At 38.6% G+C, this 22,934-nt stretch overlaps 1 protein-coding gene across 1 annotated transcript in view; it reads right to left on the bottom strand.

Annotated features, from left to right (window-relative positions):
• Positions 1 to 13,146, bottom strand: part of NUP153 (nucleoporin 153) — a 93,580-nt gene extending 80,434 nt beyond the window's left edge. The window contains exon 1 of the mRNA XM_072603924.1: positions 12,967 to 13,146. Within this exon, the coding sequence (XP_072460025.1) occupies positions 12,967 to 13,077 (111 nt within the window). The 5' untranslated portion in view covers positions 13,078 to 13,146. The remainder of the gene's footprint in view (positions 1 to 12,966) is intronic.
• Between the last annotated feature and the right edge of the window lie 9,788 nt (positions 13,147 to 22,934).

Below are 22,934 nucleotides of genomic sequence, written 5' to 3' on the forward strand. Positions count from 1 at the left end.
TTATAGATTTCTGAAATAAGCATTTAGGAATATAGGAAGTAAAGTGCCTGACTAAATTAGTGTTACTTCACCTTGGCACTGCTTGATTTTCTGTTGTTCATTTAGTAGTCATAGCACTGCCTCCAATTCACCTTTGCTCCCTCAAAAAACCAGAACCCCATAAAGGCAAAGCTGTTCAATACAAATAAGATCATCTTAAGCAATTTTTGTCAGAAAATTATTTAACTCTAAAAAGAGAGCAGGAAGAGAGAGCTAAAGAAGTAACTCAAGAAAAAGAGAAATGCACCAAAGAAAATAAAAATAAAAGAAAGAACCTTTGCTATCTTCAATAAGTTTCACCACAGAGGTAATGATATTTGCCATACAGTGAATACTGTGGCCCAATAACGGAGTATTAGGGATGAAGCTGCAAAATGAGACTCCCAAACTTTCAACAGATGTGTAAAATTTCACACCTTCTAAGCAATCAAAATCAGAGGACCATGAAATGTAATGAAAAGCTTGTCATGGCCATTAGCCTTAAAAAAAAAAAAAAAGTAATTCTGGGAATAAGCTGGAAGCTTTCCCAATAAGATCAGGGATAAAACAAGGATGCCTATGATCCCCACTATAATTCAATATTAAACTAGAAATGTTAGACATAGCAATAAGAGGAAAAAAAGAAATGGAGAGAATTAGAATAGGTAATGAGGAAACAAAACTATCACTCTTTGCAAATGACATGATGGTATACTTAGAGAATCCTAGACAATCAACTAAAAAACTAGGTGAAATAATTAACAATTTTAGCCAACTTGCAGAATATAAAATAAACCCACATAAATCACCATCATCTCTCTCGATTACCAACAAACTCCAGGACCAATTCCATTTAAAATAACTGGACAATATAAAATACTTGTGAGTCTACCTGCCAAGACAAACCCAGGAACTATATAAACACAATTACAAAACACTATTCACATAAATGAAGTCAGATCTAAACAAGTGGAAAAATATCACTTGCTCATGGGTAGGCCTAAATAATATAATGAAGAAGACAATTCTACCTAAATTAATTTACTTTTTCAGTGCCATCCCATCAAACTATCCAAAAATTATTTTTATAAAGCTAGATAAAAAAATAACAAAATTTATCTGGAAGAACGAAAGTTTCAAGAATATCAAGGGAATTCAAGAGAAAAAAAAAGGAAGATGGCCTAGCCATCTGATCTCAAACTGTATTTGTATTAGAAAGTAGTAATCATCAAAACAATCTGGTACTGTCTAAGAAATAGAGTGATAGATCAGTGGGATAGATTAGGTACACAATACACAAAAGTAAATGACTGTAGTAGTCTACTGTTTGATAATTCCAAAGACCTAAGGGGACAAAAATTCACTATCTGACAAAAACTGCTGAGAAAACTGAAAAACAGTATGGCAAAAACTAGTTATAGACCAACATCTTACACTGTATACCAAGATAAAGTCAAAACAGGTGCATGAATCAGACATAAAGGGTGATACTACAAACAAACTAGGAGAGCAAGGAATAGTTTACATATCTATGGAGAATGGAAGAATTTATGAGCAAATGAGAGAGAGGGAGCATTACAAAATGCAAAATGTATAATTTTGAATATATTAAATTAAAATGGTTTTGTATAAACAAAACCAATGAAACTAAAATTAGAAGAAAAGCAGAAAGCCAAGGAGCAATTTTTATAGGAAGTGTCTCTGATAAAGGCCTCACTTTTCAAATGTATAGAAAATTGACTCAAATTTATAAGAATACAAGGTCATTCCCCAACTGATAAATGATCAAATGATATGAACAGTTTTCAGATGAAGAAATCTAAGCTATCTATAGTCATATGAAAAAAATGCTCTAAATAATTACTGATTAGAGAACTGCAAATTAAAACAACTCAGAGGTACCACATCACACCCATCAGATTGGCTAACATGACAACAAAGGAAAATGATAAATGTTGGAGAGGATGTGGGAAAACTGGGACACTAATGCACTGCTGGTGGAACTGTGAACTGATCCAGCCACCCTGGAGAGCAATTTGGAACTACACTCAAAAGGCTACAAAAACCTGTGTAAACCCTTTGATCTATCAATACCACTACTAAGTATCCCAAAGAGATGAAAGAGAGACGGACCTATTTGTACAAAAATATTTATAACAGGTCTTTTTGTGGTTGCAAAGAATTAGGAATTGAAAAGTTACCCATCAGTTGGGAAATGGCTGTACAAGTTGTGGTATATGATTGTAATGGAATACTATTGTGCTATAAGAAATGATGAGGAGATTGATTTAAAAAAAAAAACAACAACCTGGAAAGACTTAGACAAACTGGCAGCAAAGTGAGGTGAACAGAACCAGGAGAACGTTACACATAGTGACAGTGATACTGTACAATGATCAGCAAGTGAACGACTGAGTTATTCTCAACAATACGACAATTCCAAAGGACTCATGATGAAAAATGCTATCCACATCCAGAGAAAGAAACTGATGGGAGTCTGAATGCAGACTGAAGAATACTATTTTTAAATTTATTTTTATCATATTTGGGGGGGGGGGGTAGGTTTTGGTTTTTTGGTTTGTTTTTCCTTTCAGAACATGACTATATGGAAATAGTTTTGCATGACTGCACATAATATACACATATATATCTCTTGTTGTTTCAGGGAGGGAGGAATAAGGGAAAGAATTTGAAACTTGAAATTTTTTAAATGAATATAAAAAATTATTTTTATATGTAATTGGGAAAAAAGTTAAATATTATCTAAAATGTGTAATACAGTTATTAAAGCAAAGACCACATTATGTAATGATATTACGATTCTAATTAGGAATTAAGATTTTTAAAAGTTCAAAAATTCATTTGGTTTAAATGATAATCTGTTTTCCTTCAAAAGGTTAACAGAATCATTAGTTGGAAATATATACCAACAAATATTTATTTATTACTGAATACTCAATAGCTTTATTCTATAGGGGGATTCAAGTAAGTGGGTTGGGAACCACAAGTGCACTATTAGCTTCATAAAACTCTGCCTAAGTGATCTAAAAGTTCAAGACTTTAAGTCCAGATTTATCAATAATATATAGTAGAGTGGCTACAGTGCTGAATCTGGAATCAGGAAGACCTCAGTTCAAATCTGGCTCCTGAAAATTTTCAACCATATGGCTATATTCAAGTCTCTTCAGATGAGTCTCAATTTCCTCATTTATAAAATGAGAATATTATCATTCACTGAACCTGCCTCACAAGATTTTTGTTCAAAGGAGATTGTATATAAAGACCTTTACAAACTTTAGTGCCAATAATTATTAGTGTTAAAAATTAAATAGACCCCCAATCCATAATCTAAATTAAAATAACATATTAGCATCGTTGTATCCCCTGATAGCAAAATGCCTGATATGAGTGCCTATATGAAGAGAGAAAAATTGATTAACAAATGCTTATGGATTGACTGTTGATCAACATATGGTTCACATTTATATAGTGCTTATAGATTTACGAAAGCTTTCCTTATTTATTTTTATTTTCAGTGTTCTACAATCACTACCATATAACTTAAAAGATTTTTTTCCCTCTCTTTCCCCCCTCCCTCCCCGAAACAGCATACAATTTTATATAGGTTCTACACATACATTCCTATTACATACATTTTCACCATAGTCATGCTGCATAGAAGAATTAAAATGAATGGGAAAAATCAACAAACCAAAACGTAATACAAAAGAAAATGTTCTGCTACATTCTGTGAATGAATTCCACAGTTCTTTCTCTGAATGTGGAAAGCATTTTGCCTTAAAAGACCATTGGGAATTTTTTAAGTTCTTGCATTGTAATGAAGTTCTAAGTCTACCAAAAAACTTTCCTTATAAAAACTCAGTGATATATTAATATACATGCAAGGCATTATGTCCACTGTCATACAAGTAGGAAATGTCTAAACTTGAAACTCAAGCTCAGATATTCTCATTCCAAATTCAGTATTTCTTGCTCCATACCAGTCTGAAACAGTTTCCTTCAACAAATTTAAGTTTTAAGTACCTCCTAAAGTCAAGACACAGAGTTTGGTGCCAGGGATACACATATGAACAAGACAAAAATGGTATCCTCAGGGAGTGTAAAATGTAGTAAGGGAGATAAGCTAGAGATAAAAATAACATTATAAATAATAAAATCAAAACAATTGCACAATACAATGACAAAGTACTTAGAGTATCAAGAAAATAAGACACGCTGAGGAATTCGAAATGATGATCATCAATGGACAAATCTCTTAATTAATTTACATTTTTAAAATAAGATTTAGTAGGTGACTCAAACATGAAGCACAATAGCACTGAAATTTTTTCATTTCTTAAATTATCTTTGTTGCTTTACTATATAAAACATTTTAACAACTATATTTAAAATTTAGTGATTTACAAAGCACACTGAAGTTGTCAGAAGATCTTTTAAGAACTTTTTGGAGAATCTTGATGAAAACTACATTTTTGGTAAAATTTGAATAATATCTTAAAATATTCACCAGCTTATATTCTAGAAATGGAGTAATCTTTCCACTATAATGTCATTATTTAGCTCCTCTTCTTGCTGCTATTTAATGAAAATTAACTGGTAACTACTCCAAAACTGTCATTTCCATTTAAATGAACTAAGGTGATAGATTTTAAATGTAGAAAGACATTTTCAGATGGCTAATATGGGAACATTTTGCTAGACTATTTAGATATGTATTAAGGAAATCGATTTGTTTGGGATATTTTTTGTTTTAAACTGCTTGATGGGAGAGGGTAGTAGGGAAGCAGTAGAAGGGATAAATTAAAGAAAAAAATACCTATTACCTGAAAACTAAAAATACAATCTTTAAAAAAGGAATTAAAAAATTAACTAAGGGAAATTTAAAATGTGTGAAACAGAAACTCCCTCATCTAATATGTTCTACTTTTATTCCTACTTTCCTTTATACATCCAAGACTAACAAGATCAACTTTAAAGGTAGTAAGAAATGAGAAATAACAGTTTCCTCTGAATTGTTTCCCAATTTACAACCTTGGTGTAATTGATACTATTTCTCAGTTTCTCCAATATTTAAATACAAAGGTTACTGCATCCATCATCAGTTCTCCCATGTTCTTTTTCTTTGATTTAATCTATACTAAATGGTATCATTGCTTTTCTTTGATTTAGTCTACACTAAATGGTACCATTTTTTTTTTTTTTGGCATACACAATTTCTTTTTTTCAAATAATTTCACTTATTCAGCCAATCTGTCATATCAAATACTAGCTTCATCTTACGGTTCTAGGGCAGTATACCCTGGACTTCAATGCTGCTATTATTTCTTTCTACTCCCTTACTGCCTTTGTTCTCCAGGCCTGTAGACTCTACCTGCTCTCTTTGTTTCCTCTCAATCCTTTCTAAGCCTTCTTTTCTCACTACCTTCTAAACTTCAAATAAATCTCTCCTACTCTTTACCCAGGTTACCTTTTTGAAGGTCTCCTTATGACAAGAATTTTTAATCACATCCTTTTCTTCTCCTACAGCCTGTCTTCCCTCACATCTACTGCAAAGACGTACACTTATAAAACAGAAACGCTAAGAAAACAGAATTTGAGCATTTTCTCAACATCCACATTTATATAATAACCTAATTTAACCCTTAATGTATCTAAGACTTTAAAAATAAGCTCAAAAAATAATCACAATTCTCCACATCACTCTAACCAGTGAAGCATTTCCAATTTTTAAGCATATATATTCAAAATAGCCATGTTCATCTTTGGAATGCTACCTGTATTATTATTTTTATGTTTAAAATTAACCACACAGTGTGCGAGAGTTTTTTCTGGTAGACTTGGAATTTTGTAATAACGCAAGAACTTCTTAAAAAAAAATAATAAAATCCCAATGGTGGTTCTCTAAGGCAAAATGCCTTCCACACTCAGAGAAAGAAATATGGAAGTCATTCGCAGAATGTAGCAGATCATATTTGTGTATGTGTATGTTTTTGTGTATCATGTTTTGATTTGTTAAATGATTTCTTCCATTTATTTTAGTCCGACTACATAGCATGACTATAGTGAAAATGTACTCAATAGGAAAGTATATGTAGAACCTATACAGAACTGTATGCAGTCGTGGGGAGGGAGGGGGGTAGTGGGGGGTAGGTGTGGGGGGGATAAAATATCAATTGTATGGCAGTGATTGTTAAACATTAAAAAAATAACTTAAAAAAAATCAAAAAAAAATTAACCACTAATACTTAAGTGTTTTAGAATTTCACCCAGATGTTGCATGTATACATAATATATACTTGAAGGATCTATAATTTCATCAGTGTGAGCCCTTCACAGCAACCCCCATAAGGAGATAACCTTCAAGAGTTGCTGTAATCACCCTGCAAAAAAATCAATAATCTTCTCTCCCAAAATCAGCTAGGTTAGTATTCTGACAACAGACGCTCCCAAATAGAACCTGGTCTTTCTAGCTTGGATAAGGGGGCAGAATAGGTTAATGAAAGATGTATAACATTTATAAACTCCAAACCTAGAATAGTGTTTGCCAAATGGGAGAGTTGCTCTGGAATCTCCACTTTAAAATTCTAACACAACCACTCCTTTAAGAGAAACAAAATGAGAACACACAACTAGCTTGAAGAAATATTTAGAAAATAACCAAAAAATATCATCTTCCAGTTTAGCATCTTTTTTTTTTTTTAAGGAAGACAAATTTGGCCAGAAAGCTTAAACGCTAAGAGATACTTCAATTTCATGTCAACCTCTTCTAATTTATTCCTCAGTAACCACAGACACCAAATTCAACAATTAGTTATCGGATACCTATTCATAAGGTATGGTGCTAGGTGCAGGAAAAACAGACAAACCAAGTCCTGCCTAAGGCACCATTAGAATCCAAGAAAAAGAAAATCAGAAAGACAATTTGAAGATATTATTTCATTGAGAAACATGTTGAGTTGTCTGTATTGATTACAAGAACTGGAAAGTTTTGGTTTTCCCAAGCCTCACACATTGCCTTCATAAAACAACTTAACTTTTCACTTTGGAGATTAAATATTTACCTACTAGGAATATTATTTATAGAGGATATACCAATTTTTGATATACATTATAAGAATAATAGCAATCCGTCCACTCACCCTTGGAAACTCTGCCACCTTAACTGCTTGGCTTTTTTAGTGAGATGTGAAATCCTAGAATCACAAATTACAAGGAAAAGCCTTCCAGAACAAGATGTCCCCATAGCAGTAGTATGAGACCTTTGAAACACACCATAGGAAGGGCAACAACTCAAATTTCATCCTTCTGCCATCATGTAATAGGGTCTTAGGGCCTCTAATTTTGCTATACTATAATCTCACATTTACATTGGTAGCAATAGATTAAGAGACAGCTTTTTGAAAATCCATGAATAGTTTTTACCAACAGCAGGAATGTTCCAAGGGCATCCAAGTAATGTCAAAAGAACTCAAAGAAGATATCCTTCCCCACCCTAAAAGGAATTTATGGGATGATTTATTCAAGAATGATACAGAATGAGCAGGTATGACTGGGCTGCGATCTTCATCATGGAGCAACAATATCAACCAGGTAACAGATGTACTGGAGCTATCATTAAATAGTTTGGTATGGTGGCATCCAGAGAACTCTTCTGAGTTCTGACCCTTTGGGGCCTGGTACTTTACACCAAAAGGACCTTGGGAAAAAAAATGGAAAAGTATCACACAAATCACAAAAATTTTGGAGATAAACACCACCATCTTTAAGTGGAAGTGGCCAAAGCTACAAATGGACAAAGTGTCCAGCAACTTGTACCCAAGCCACTGTTTCTAAACTCTGCTTCTAAAATGTGATTTACTCTGTCTAACGAATGGATCAAATAGTCCATGGGAATTTCAATCTAATCAAAGATAGAATAATATATAAATGCAGTAGAGAAAATACCAAACTGAAAAAGGTCTATATGTAGGGCTAGGCAACAAGTTGGAGTTCCCACCTGGTTTAAAGCAGAAAATTACAATAAACGCATTAAAAATGCTCAACATTCTGTACAGTAGTTAGGCTGTGTCTAATGAACATAAAAATGAAATTCATTAGGTTAAGCTAATAGATCAATTGAAAACAAGTAACTCAACCTTTCTTTGGACATTCCATCACTGCAACCCCTCAACACACTTACTAAACTTCCCACATGTGCCCAGAAACCCCAAAACTCCTAACTGGATTTCATCACTGAGTAAAAAATTCCACAAATCATGCCATGTCATGAAGCATCTTGGTATTCATGATGACTCAGCCACAGCTGCCACACATTCACAGTTGCCAGCCCTAAAAGGACTGTGCAGGTAGTTCACACATCTGAAAACCCCCAACAAGAAGCAAAGAAAGAAGCTACAGAATATCTGCAGGTGTACTAAATTTAAGATAAAACTGACATTTTAAAGTTGAAATGCTCATTCAACACTCCCATGACCTTTCTTCAATCACTATTCAGATCTAATTGAAGTAATACCTACCACTTAGTACCAAATAATCTAAAAGAGGAAGGGAGACTTTATTAACCTCTTCATTGTTCATTTTCTGCACTCCATGAATATTAAGTCGAGGATTTCCAAATTTTAATACTAAGCCACTACATTTTTTACACTGTCTCAAGCAACTTTTAAAAGGCAGGCAGGCAAATTAACATCTTACAAATGAGAACATAAGAAAGAAATCACTCAATTAAGTAACTTGGGTCACTATCACAGGGATATTAAGTGACTTCTGTAGGATGTGAACCTAGGTCTTAATTCCAACCCCAGGTCTCTTTCCATATACTCAGATTACTTCTATCAATATTCAAAAAAAGGAGGAGGTGAAGAAGGAAGAGGGGACATGGATTATTTTCTCTAGCAACTCATTTAAGTAAATATGTATATATACACACATATAATTAGTAATTGCTTACATGCCTTTCCTTTGGACAAAACTAATTTTTCAGTCAAAATTAATTTCAAGATTAAGTCTGGTACAGTACAAAGAGTATTGCATCTGGTTTCAAAGAACCTGAGCTGAAATCCTGGTCTGCCACTATATGCCTATACACTGACAATGTGACCTTTAGCAAGTCACTAAACTGCTCTAGACCTGTTTCCTCCTGCATAAAATGACTAGATGGCCTCTAATTGTCCCTTTCAGCTCTAAACCTATAATATATAATTCTTCCAAAAGACTATATACTTTTCTAAATTGATCTGTCCTAAGGCAGTTTGGTACATGCATAATCTGTGATAGTGCTGAAATTCCATGAATTATGATTTTCATTGAAATGTCCTTAAATTAAGGTTTTGACTCATCAATCCCATTAGTAAGCATTATCTTAAGGTTAGGTTAATGAAAGAAAGAAAAGATGTTTAGCAGCACTATTTACAACAAAAGTTAAAAACCTGCTCAACAGCTAGGGACTGGCCAAATAAACTGCGGTATATGGATATATTTATTAGAATGTCACCATAACATTCACAAATTCAAAGACATTTGAATCGATACAAAACAAAACAGAACCAAAAGAATCAATATACTCGGTGACTACAACCACTAAAGAGCAACAAAATTCAGGTTTAGTACAATGTATGTAGACTGGTACTACCTTGTAGGAATATAACAACACACAGCCTTCTTCTCTTCTAACAAATGGTAAATAACAAAAGTGAACAATGACATTATAAAATCACATCTTTGTACTGTTTTACTTAACTATTCTGAGATATCATAAATGTGTTTAGCTTTGGTGATTTTAAGACAAAATTTGCCAAGAAAAAATCTGCCTTTGGTGTTGTACAGCAGATATGTCAAACCCAAGGCCCACAATACTCAAATTAAAATTTAATTCCTATTTGATTTTGTTATGTTGATGTTTTAATTGAAAAAAAAAAAAACCAACCCCTATAAACACATTTGGTTTTCTAAGTGAGGATGTGACCCTCAGGGTTCCTTATGAACAGATTAATGGTCTCTGTTTCTGTTTAAGATTGACAGCACAGTAGTGTCATTACTTCCCTAAAATAGTCTGATCAATACTAACACAGATTAATGAATAATTATTTTGTTCACCTATGTAACATCTTTCTCAGTACCACAGTTTTATTTTATCCACACAAGTCCTTCTTCTGATCAAAACACAATCTAAGTATTCCTCTCCCTAGTATATAGAACAGGAGGCTAAGGCTCAATTTCAGAGATTTATCTATGCTCAAACTGTGAGTTAGAGGCCTCTGAGTGGGGATTAAAATTCAGACTCCCTGACAAAGCACACTGGTCTTCCAAGATATTTGGCAATCAGGCATTTTCTGCAAATGCCTAAGGGGAAAAAACTAGAGGTAAGAGGAATTCCATAGACCTGTGAATCTTTAATTAGAAAGAAGCAATAATAATTAGAAATAAACTTTCTAATTGGTAATATCCCCAAATTCCTGGTTTCTATAAACCTGTGTTTAGGAAAATAATCTGTAGGTTTTTCAATCATAAGAAATGTTATAAAACATAAGCTTAGCATTCCAAATCATTTGAGACGTAGGATAGTATATAGATAGTACAGGACTTAGAGTTCAGCAAGTCACAACCTCTGAATTTGTTTCCTCCTCTGTAAAATGGGTAAAATCTATTCCACCACCTTCTAGTACTATCCCGTCAGAGCTGTCATGAAGAAACTAAAGTAAATAACATCACATACATTTGTGTGAATGTGTGAAATGTGTATTTCTTTGAAAATGTTAAAGCAATATATAAATACCAATTATTTTTATTATCTGGAATAATAATCTGATTATTACTCTGATCACTTCAACAGTAGGTACTGATACCATGAGTCATTTAAAATTTCATGTAATCAACTCACTAGTATATTAAATAGCAAATTACTTACTAAACCAACTTAATTAACTTCCTTTCAAGCAAAAAAAAAAAGAATTTATCTTGGTAACTTTTTATGGATCAACTAGCTGTGATTTCTAAGATAGCTTAGTTACCCTATTATTTTCTTTTACAAAGGTTGTCCAATAACTGCCAACTATATATATATATGTACATGTGTGTATATATATATATATATATATGTATATATATATATATATATATATATATATATATATAAAATGGCTATATTATTTGTCACTCTCCCCCACAAATGGCAAAGAACCCAAGCTTTTAAATATCCTCATCAAAATGAAAATCTGTATACCAGAAATCAAAACCACATGTCTTGATCACCTCTGGATAACTACCAATTCCAAACTCCAAAACAAGTAAAGGCAGAGGAAAGGCCAACCCATATAGGACACATATAAAAAGAGGGATTTTCAAAATGCACCCACTGCCAGTGTCACTATAACTCTTTCCCCAGAAGGTGATCCACGTGGACCTGGGTTCTTATGAGATCTAAATTAGACTTTTAAAAGAATGGGGACTGAAGTACAAATAAAACAAATACATGAAACAAAATCATCACTCCCAAGAGATGTGGGGGTAGAAAGTGAGCCATTGCACCAAATTTATTCAGTCTTTTCCTCTACTTCCCTTTCTATTCTAGGAGTCTTGACAAGACATAATGAACCCGAGATAATTTCCGATTTTACCCTAATATCCAACCCCTCCCATACACCCCTCTTCCCTCTACCCCAAAAAAAGGAAGCAAGGTCTGGAAATACAAACAACCTTTAACTAATTCACTCAGAATACCCCAAACCAAGATACATATCAGGAGATGGAGTGGCTGGCAGTAGCCCTACCACATATACATTTATTTCAACACTAGCCTGCTGAATTCACCCCATCTCTGGTTCCAGAGGTCCCCACCCCACACATGCCCCAGTTATATGGGGATGTGTGTGCACGAGTGCACATGTGAGGGAAGATATGCATTTTGTGTAGAAGTAGATGTAGGTGGGTGTGTAAGGGAAGAGGCATGTATGAAGTGGAAGATGTGGGTGTGCATGTGTAAAGGAAGAAAGGTGTGTATGAGGGAATGAGTGTGTGGTAGAGATGTAATGTGTAGGGAGTCAGTTAAGTACCCTGTATAATGGAAGATGAGACTGAGTGTGGGTGTATGTGTTTGTGTATAAGGGGGAGGTAAGTGTGTTTTAAGGGAAGATGGATGTGTAAGGGAAGATAGATAGGTTTTGGTTGGGGGTATGCTGAGTGAAGTCAAGGTATGGGGGCATGTATCTTGGGAAAGACAGATGTGTGTTGGGTAAGTTGAGGGACACAGTTGGGGGACAGTGTGTGATGGGGGTGTTGTGGAAGATAAGGGCACAGATGTGGTGTGTGTTGGGGAAGACAGACGTGTATTGGGGAAGAGGGGCGCACAGCGGGAGGGAGGAGTTGGGGGACCTCTGGTGCGCGAAGCCAGATGTGTGTCATGGAAGAAGCCACAAGTACCCTGAAGAAGAAGAGGGCACAGTAGGGGGTGTATTGTGTGGTGGGGGGGTGTATCGGAGGAAGACAGAACTGTACTGGGGAACGGGGGCATGGTGAGACTGTGTGTTGGACAAGACAGAAATGTCCTGGAGAAAAGGGGGAATTGGGGGGACAGTATTGGGTAAGAGCAGAGTACAGTGGGAGCGCCGGGAAGCGGGGCGCACGGAGGTGGGGGGGGGCACAATGGGCTGTGCGTTGGGCAGCGTGGATGCTACGGTAGCAATGGCACGTGTAGACGTGTGTGAGAGGAGGCGGACACTGCGCGCCCAGGGGGAGCGGGGGAGGAATGTTGCGGGGATGGCGTTGGTGGGGGCAGTGCGGGGGTCCCGGGTGAGGGGGGCCCCGGCGGTTTGGGTGGTGGCTGGGAAGGGCTGGGGGCGCCCAACGTGGGGGTCGGGTCTGAGCCCCGGGCTCAGCTAGGCCGCGGCCGCCCGGCAGCCAGGCCGGGCCCGCCCCGAAGCCCGTCCTTACCTGCTGTTGCTGCTGCTGCCGTCCCCGCGGGTAGGGCTTGGTCGGGCCCTGGTGGCAGCGCCGCGTCCGGATCTTGCCGCCGCCGCCCCCTCCTCCTGCTCCCGAGGCCATGGCGGAGTCTCGGCCTCTTCCCGCTCCGGGGCGGGGAAGGGAGGGAGGGAGGGCGGGGAGGGGCGGGAGAGGCGGCGGCGGCGGCGGCGGCCTCAGCGGCCCCCCCACCCCCCGGCCCCGGCCCAAGAGCCCGCCCGGCCCGCTCGCCGGGGCACGGGCACCAGAGGGAGCGCGAGGCCCGGCCGGCGACGGGGGAGAGAGAGAGAGGGCGCGCGCGGGAGGAGGAGGGAGGAAGAGAAGGGAGGGGGGAGGGAAGAGGAAGAGGAGAAAGAGAAGGGGAGGAGGAGGTGGAGAAGGGGCGGCGGCGCCTGCTCCGGGCCCCGCAGCCCGCCCGCCTGCCCGCCCGCCCGCCTGCGGGCACCCGCCTCTGTGCGTGTCACGGTCTCTATGGAGATCTCCGGGGGGAAGCCGGCGCGCGCGCGGGCTCTCGACTCTCGCGCAGCTCCCGGCGCCGCTAGGGCCTAACGCGACCGCCGGGCGGTGATCCTTTCGCTGTTTCCGCCGCCTCAGCCGCTGCTGCCTGTGCCTCCCGCCCACCCCTCCCCCCCGCGCCTGGCGCCCGCCCCGCCGCCGCCGTCGCCGTCGTCGTAGTCTTCTCAGCCGCCGCCGTCGCTACCGTCGCTGCCGCTTTTGCTCCTATTGCTGCTGCAGCGACCGCCGCCGTCGCGAGCCAAAGTGGCGTCACTCTCTCGCGCCGGGTGCGGCGCGTCATCGATCCGCGCCCGAACCCGAGGGGCGGGGTGAGCGAGAGGAGAAGGGAAAGAAGGTTGAACCGGCCCGCGCCGCGCGTAGGGCTGACGGGAAATAGAGTCCGGCCGAGGAACGCCGAGTTTGGAGGTGGGGGAGGGAAGGAGGCCGGGTTTGTTGGGACAAAATGAGGCGCCAGCTTCTTGCGTGTTCTCCATGGGGCTCGGATTCAGCAGAAGCGCGCACGTGCTTTTTACTGGGAGCGGGGTCCTCCCCCCCTCCCAGACTCTCCCTTTTACTCTCCTTGCCCCCGGGGGACTTTCCCGACACGTTACCGCCGGGGGCCTCCCCACTTCTGAGCGTGGGCCTAAAGGGCGCTGGAAGGAAGCAGCCCCCGCGTCCGTCATCCCCTGCCGGCCTCTGACGTACCTCCGTCTGGTAACCTCCCCTCCTTTGGCCTGGTTCATGAAGTGCAGGGGATGGATGAGATCCGAGTTGGGGGGGCGGGGTTCAGAGTTGTTCGGGACTATTTGGCACTCTAGAGATCCTTCTTCGGAACAGTGTTTTTAAACGCGTAAAATAAGAAGCGTAGGACTGGGAAGGACCAGAAAGTTAAAATAGGTACAAAATGTGTGTTTAAGATTTCGACCCCGGCCTCTTCCAGCTGTGATCACTTTCACCGTCTCCTAAAAGTGGACAGCTTATTTACGGCCCTCCGGGTCGGCGGCCGGAGCGATCCTTACGGGGCTTTAGCTTAAGTCTTAAAGCGTAACCAACGTTGACATTGACAGGCTTCCGGGCTCACCGTTCGTCTGCAGGACCAGGCCAGCCCTAGCAGGATCTGCGTCCCTACCATCAGAGAAACTGATGTTCGCTGTCACGCGTGGAACCGCCCCTCCAAGGCCAGACAGAACTGAAAAGCGAAGAGCTTGTCCTCAGTGCTCTCCCACGCCTTTATCTTCACCTTTCTCGCTGATGTCAGGAGAAATCCAATTTTTGAAGGAGCAAAATTTTTTCTCATTTTTCCGGAAGGCAAAGTAACTTAACTGAGGTTGTACAAAGATTATTTTGTAAGTAGAGCGATGAAGAAATTTTTAAGGAAGGAAGAAACGTTGTGATTTGAAAATCACAGAAGTTGCCTCCTGAACCATTGAATTTCCTTCATTAAAAACATTTCTTAAAGTTATGCAACAAAAAGAAATACCTGGGAGAGGTAATATCTTCAAGCCCTTGCTTTTTCTTTGTCAGTATTAGTGAAGACAAAGGCAAAGAAAGGTAAAATCTGTGGGACAGAGGAGGAAAACAACTTATTGTTTTGAAAACACTTTTCTGTGAAATAGTACCTGCAACATTATGATTCAGATAGGTTTTTGTGAGCTAATCTGGTACTAAATTCTTAGCACCAAACGGCTGATTTACAAAATTTTGGAACACCATTTGTTTGCAAGTTGGGGACTCCCAGCAGTGAGAATTTGTGTTATGAAAAATTATCCTTGATGATAAATACTGTCTTCTAGCTTTCTGTGGAAAATTATCTTCATTTTGGAGATGAAATCCATTTAACTTATAACTAAAGTGAAATCCATTTATTTAACTTTGAGTGTAATGCGGCATAATTAATGATTTGCAGGCAGATGTTCTGTTTCTATTTAGTATCAAAATCACATGACAGTGGAAGGAAATGGAATTGTAAGTGTGTTACTTAAATAGTATCCAGTCAGCTAAATGGCCTTTTGTGGACTGGTCTGGGAATCTGACCATATGACCATTTATGAGAAAATGTTAGAAGTTCCAACTCAGAACTTCAGGCCTTGAGAAACTACCCCCATCTCCTAGTGAGAAGATATAAGTATTTAGATATTGGGAAGATTCAGCCCCAAAATATCTTCCATAGGCTTCCTTAGTATAGTGCAAGCTAAGATGGGGAATGAGCTACTCATGTGGTAGCAGAAAGGCATCCTCCAAAGAGGCTACCATGTATAAGGGATATGATATTATCAGGTTTTTCTTATCTTTTTTTTTTTTTTAATGTCAGGGACTGTCTCTAACCTGTTATAGGAGTCAGAAAATTTTGTCCTATAAAAGGCTAGGTAGTAAATATTTTGGGCTTTGTGGGCTAGTAGGTAAAATTGAGGATATTATGTAGGTACTTGTATAACAAGAGAGAAAACTAATTTCCACAGATTCTTTTGATGAAATTCAAAATGTAATAGTCAGTAAACACTTATTTAAGTTCCTACTGTGTGCAAGGCACAGTGCTAAACCCTAGGGATAAGAGGCAAAAGAGTCCCTACCCTCAGGGTACTCACCCTCTAATGGGGACTATAACAAATTCAAGCAAACTATATATTGGATGATCCCCAGAGGGAAGGCCCAAGAATTAAGAGGATTTGAGAGAAGCTTTATGAAGAAGATGGGATTTTAGATGGGGATTAAAGAAAGTCAGGGAAATCAGGAGGTAGAAATGAGAGGGGAGAGCATTCCAGGCATGGAGGAGAGGGAGAATGCCCAGAACCAAGAGATGATGTGTTCTTTTTTGTGGAACAGCAAGGAGACCAGTGTCACTGGATGGAAGGGTACATATAGGGGAATAAGGTATAAGAAGACTGGAAAGGTAGGAGGGGACTAGGTTATGAAGAGCTTTGAATGCCAAACAAAGCATTTTGTATTTGATCCTGGAAGTAATAGGGAACTATTGAAGATTATTGCTGGAGGGGAGAGGGGGTGGGGGCAGGGGGAAGAGGGGCAGTGATGTGGATGGACCTGTGTTTTAGGAAAATCACTTTGGTGGTTAAAAAATGGATTGCAGTGGGGAAAGACTTGAGGCAAGCAGACCCACCAATAGCCTATTACAAGAGTCCAGGCACAAGGTGATGAGGACCTTTACTAGAATGGTGATGGTGTCAGAGGAGAGAAGGGAGCTCATTAGAGACATGTTCAAAGGTGAAATTGACAGGCCTTGGCAAAGGACTGGATATGGAGGTAGGGAGTGGGGCAAGGATGTTGAGGATGGCATCTAAGTTGGGAGTCTGAAGGCCTGGGAGGATGATTTTGCCCTCTTCATTAATAGGGAAGGTTAGAGGGAGGAGGTTTTAGGGAAAAAAATAAGTTCTGTTTTGGACATGTATAATATAACTTTTTTTTTTGGTAATATGGTTCTACTAATGAGAAGAACGGAATTCCTTTTTTGGGGGGTGAGGGGGATAACATTTAGTTTAATTTGAGTTCATAGTATTCCCTATCATCAGAATTGCTTGCAAATGCTGATTCATAATCAGATTTTATTTATTTCATCTTGAAAATGTCTTTCTACCCTAAATACTGATATTAATCCACAAACATATGATTTTGATGGAGTATATTCATCAGTTGAAAGGCATTTATAGAATTTCACTAGATTCTTCGTTAGATAAAGAACCTTATTATGTCATTACATTACAGAGTACTCACTTCAGTTGAAGGTTAGGTGGAAGCTCCTCAGTTACTCAGTTAAATGGATGTTAAAATATGGAAATTTCTTTCACAATTGCATTGAAGTCTGAAAAGCACTGCTGGAACTGTAGTCTGAGGCAAGGAAAATATAACTGCTACAAACTTGTGTGAGAATAGAGATCTCACTTCTTGTTTTTACTTTTGACAGCACAGGAAATATTTTTAAAAGTTGACATTACTTGTGATTCAAACAATAATAACTGTCATTAAATTGACCTTACAACAATATAAGTTTCACCTGATAGGCTCTATTTGCCTTGTAATTATTCATTAATAAGCTTTATGAAGTCTGCAGCAAAAGCTAATTTCCAAAGTCATTCAGTGTTCAATAATAGTTGTTGAGGGCAGTTCTCTTTAAGAAATATTTCAATCTCAGCCTGAGGTCCAAAAAAAGTCATCATATGATGATATGCATGGTACTCGAAACACTATTGAATAGTAATTGTCACTGCAATTGGTAGTATGCTGAGCAATGTAAATCGATGAGAGCACAATCATCCCTTTTCTCACTGCTCACTTCTGCAATTGTAGCACAAAAGCAGCCATAGACAATTGTCAACAAGTAGGCATGGCTGCGTTCCACTACATCTTAATTTTAAGATGTAAAAACTATTCTTAACTCACAAGCTGACCAGAAATAGACAGTAAGCTAGGTTTGGCTTGTGGCCATAGTTTGCTGATTCCTAACTTATAGCCAATGAAAATGGAATACAGAAACTAATTGCAGATTATTACCAGTTATATGAAAAAATGCTCCAAATCACTGATAAGAGAAACAACCCTGCAAATTGGCAAAGATGCCAAAAGATGTCAATAGTTGATACAGGAGAGATTATGGGAAGATAGGCACACTTGTGTATTTTTGGTGGTATTTTTATGAATTGGTAAGACCATTTTGGAAAGCAGTTTGGAATTATATAAATAAAGTGACCAAAATGTCCATATCTTTTGAGCCAGAGAGTATTTTACTAGGCTTATAGCCCCAATATGGCTACTGATGAGAAGAAAGCCCCTATATACACCAAAATATTTATGGGAACACTTTTTATGATAAAAAAAGGATTAGAAACAAAGTAAATGCACATTGATCAGGGAATGGCTATACAAACTGTGGGACCTGAATGGAATGGAATAGCACAATGCTTTCAGAAAGGATGAACATGATCAATACAGAGAAGCAGAGCTATCTGAGGTGTTGAAGAGTTAAGGTAAGCAGAACCGAGAAAACAACATTCACAATTCTACACAATGTAAGAAGAAAGAACCACCACCAAAAAAAATCAAAAGTGAATGTTGAAAAGTTATAAAGGATAAACATGGCACAAAAGAAATGATAGAAGAAGGTACTTGTACTCCTTTGCAGGGGTAGGATATTCACAAGTGTTGTATACTGTACATATTTTCAGACTTTTTTGATGTATTGATCAATCATGCTGACTTTTGCTATTTTCCTTATTGTCTTTAAAAATACTGCTTGTTATATGGGATGACTCTCTGAGAGGAGAAGGAGAAGAGACACTGGGGGAAATTATGATGTAGAACACATGAATAAAAAGTTGTTTTTAAAAAGAACTGGCATAAAGCATGCAAATGAAAAATGTAACATAATATTTTAAGTAAGGAAAGAAAGGTAAGCGTAGTGAGAAAGACTGCTAGACCTTGAATCAAGAAGACCTGTGTTCATATCCTGCCTCTGATACCTAATAATTGTATGACCTTGGGCAAATCATTTAACTTCTCTAAACTGTCAATTTTTATCTGGTAAAATGTGGATTGTAATACCTATTTAACATAGTTTGTTGTGAAGCTAAAATGAGTTAACAGATAGCATAGAATGGGAGTTGATTGAAGCCAAATCAATTTCCTCAGCCAACTCCATGGCAGGAGAGATGCCCCTGATACCTTTATCAAAAATACCTCTCCTAAATCAAAAAATCAAAGGCATGGACGAGGTATGGAAAAGTCCTTAATTAATTTGGAATTGATGAAAGCCATTGGATTAAATGAAATGTTGCTACACAGAGAGTGTGTTTGAATTAGTTGAAGAGACTCGAGCATGCCCTGTGGAGACTGGATAAAATACCAAGCCAGTTTGAACCTAGAATTCCAATATACCCTACCTTTCACAATTGGTCACAGGATGACATAGCAAACTTTGAAAAGTGGGAATATTTCTGATGGATGTCCTAGCAGTGTCACCAGATTCTTCTGTGTTGGGAGTCGAGGACAAACTAGAAAACCTGAGGAAATGCAGCTTGGTTTCTCTATAAGGAGCCCAACAAATAAGTACACAGTGCCTAAAGAGAACTTCACAAGATCTCCACAATGGGAGAAAAAGACTTCTAACAACCAAGAGTTCCTCTATAATGCCCCAGCTCCTCATCTTGAAACCTCACTCCAGCTCCAGAGTTCATGAATTGGGAATACCCATTGCTTTTGTGGCCCCACCCTTTTATTGGATGGCTACTTCTAGAACCTCCACATAAGGAGGGCCTCTGAGCGGCCATGTCTCATTCCTCTCCAGGCTACACTTCGGACTCACTGGCATGGCCCTAGCCCCTAGCCCCTAGCCCCTAGCCCCTGGCCCCTGGTACTTTTGCTGCCCTCCTCCTTTTCAGTTTCCTTTATGTTTTGTCTTCTCTCATTAGAATGTAAGCTCAAGGTCATATACTGTATTTCTATTTGTATTCCCAGCGTAGCCACAGTATATGACACATAAGAACTTAATTAATGTTTGTTACCTTGCTAGAGAACATATGCTCTCTAAGCTTGAGCCCACTTTTCCCTGGACACTGTGTACTTGTGGGAGAGTGTACCCTTGGTTTGGGGAGACAGTTATACCAACTATTCTTGCCAAGTCACTTTAGTAAATGCTAACTTTAGTAAAAGCTAAAGAAAATATGACTAGCTAATTGATAAAAATTGTTAATGGGGGAGCATGCTAGTTGACCTTCATAAGTTGCAGTATAAAAGAAACCATCTTAAATTCCTTGGTTACCCCTACACCCCCCTGAAAGAAGAAGCAACCAGTCACCTTCTGAGAACTTAACCTTCTGCTGTTAGTGGAAGAGTGATCCCAGAGACTTTTATATTTATAAATAGCTTTTAAAATCTTATTGTGCTCAGTGATCTGAGACAGCTCTGAAGGACTTAAGATAAATGCTATCCATCTCCAGAGAAAGAACTGATAGTGTGTGAATACGGATTGAAACATACTTCTTTTTTACTTCATTTTTCTTGAGATTTTTTTGTCTTGTTTTCTTTCACAACATGACTGTTATGAATATGTTTTGAATGACTGCACATATATAACCTATATTGAACTGCTTGCCTTCTTAATGGTGTGGGATGCAGTGGGGAGAGAGAGCAAGGGAGAGAATTCAGAACTCTTTAAGTTTTATAAAATGTTAAAAATTGTTTCTCCATGTAATTGGCAGAAAATAAATTTAAAAAATAAAATTTCATGCTTTAGAAATGTCAACTACTATTATTTTGTGAAACATGATTTTTAAAATTTTTTTGACATCTTTTGTTTTTGTTACTCTCATTTACAGATATTTGTCAACCTCTTGTTTAACAGTATAATAGAATTTTAAAGACTAAGAACGAAAAGAAATAGTTCAACAAAACTAATCAACATATCAACTTAGTGTGAGAAGATATGTTACTCACAATCTATCACCTCTGAAAAGGTGGTGCATTTTTTCATGTCTTTCCTGGGTACAAGCTTTGTCATTATAATCACATAGTTTGGTTTCAAGTTTTCATTCTATTTAAATTGTTATAGTAATTATGAATCTCATCTTACTGACTGATTTCTTTCTTCTACATCAGTTCTGATAAATCTTCCCATGCTTCTCTGATTTCTTCAGTCATTGTTTCTTATGGTTCAATAAATATTCTATTTTATTCACATACTCCAGTTCCTTTAGCAGTTCCTCAATTGTTGGGCATCTAGGGGGTGCAGCCAAGATGGTGGAGTAGAAGCAGAGACCTGCTAGAGTTCTCCCTGCAAGCCCCTCAAAAAACCTGTAAAAAAATTACTCTAAACAAAAAGCAGCAGAAGCCACAAAATTACAGACTGAAGCAAATTTCCAGCCCAAGGCAGTCTGGAAGGTTAAATAGGAAGGGTCTATCACACCAGGCAGGGAGTGGAGCAGAGTGCAGTTCAGCATGGACTGTGCCACCACAGACATAGCTGGAGCAGGCCTTAGGGGACTGAATTGCTGATGGCTGCTTTGGATTTCAGACTTCTCAACCCAAAAATGTCAAAGACAGCTTCGAAAGTCAGTGGGAAGTGTCTCTCACCTGACCGAAGGAGAGCATGGTCCAGGCCCCTGACCCAGCCCAGACCCTGGCCCCAGCCCCAGGGCGATGGCAGCTACTGCTGAAGTGGAGGCTGCTTCTGGAACCCTCCACTTTACAAAGTCAAGGAACTGGCTAGGAAAATGAGCAAATGGGGAAAAAGAAACAGACAGATTCTTAATTTCTCAGTGAAGAGGTATTTTCTTATGTCATTGATGACAAGAAAGATCAAAACACACAACCAGCAGAAGACAACAAGGCCAAAGCTCCTGTATTCAAAGCCTCCAAGAAATATGAATTGGTCTCAGGCCATGGAAGAGCTCAAAAAGGATTTTGAAAATCGAGTAAGAGAAGTAGAGGAAAAATTGGGAAGAGAAATGAGTGATGCAAGAAAATCATGGAAAATGAGTCAACAGCTTACTAAAGGAAACCCCCCAAAATGCTGAAGAAAATAACACTTTTAAAATTAGACTAACCCAAATGGCAAAAGAGGTCCAAAAAGCCAATGAGGAGAAGAATGCCTTGAAAAGCAGAATGGGCCAAATGGAAAGAGGTCCAAAAGCTCACAGAAGAAAATAATTCCATAAAAATTAGAATGGAGCACATGGAAGCTAATGATTTTATGAGAAATCAAGAAATAATAAAACAAAGCCACAAGAATGAAAAAGTAGAATGCTATGAAGTATCTCATTGGAAAAACAACTGACTTGGAAATGAATTCAGGAGAGGTAATTTAAAAATTATTGGACTGCCTGAAAGCCATGATCAAAAAAAGAGCCTCAACATCATCTTCTAAGAAATTATCTAGGAAAACTGCCTTGATATTCTAGAATCAGAGGATAAAGTAGAAACGGAAAGAATACACCTGAATCCACCTCCTGAAAGAGATTCCAAAAGGAGAACTCCTAGGAATATTGTAGCCAAATTCCAGAGTTCCCAGGTCAAGAAGAAAATATTACAACCAGCCAGAAAGAAACAATTCAAGTATTATGGAAATATAATCAGGATAACACAGGATTTAGCAGTTTCTATACTAAGGGATTTAAAGGGCTTGGAATATGATATTCCAGAGGTCAAAGGAGCTAGGATTAAAACCAAGAATCACCTACCCAGCAAAACTGAGTATAATACTTCAGGGGGAAAATGGAACTTCAATGAAATAGAGGACTTCCAAGCATTCTTGTTGAAAAGACCAGAGCTGAACAGAAAATTTGACTTTCAAATACAAGAATCAAGAGAAGCATGAAAAGGTAAATGGAGAAACCATAAGAGACTTATTAATGTTGAACTGTTTACATTCCTACATGGAAATATTATATTTGTAACTTATGAGACCTTTCTTGTGTGTGTGTGTGTAAACATACATACATACG

This window comes from Notamacropus eugenii, chromosome 4, assembly GCF_028372415.1.
Source record: "Notamacropus eugenii isolate mMacEug1 chromosome 4, mMacEug1.pri_v2, whole genome shotgun sequence".
NCBI lineage: Eukaryota > Metazoa > Chordata > Mammalia > Diprotodontia > Macropodidae > Notamacropus > Notamacropus eugenii.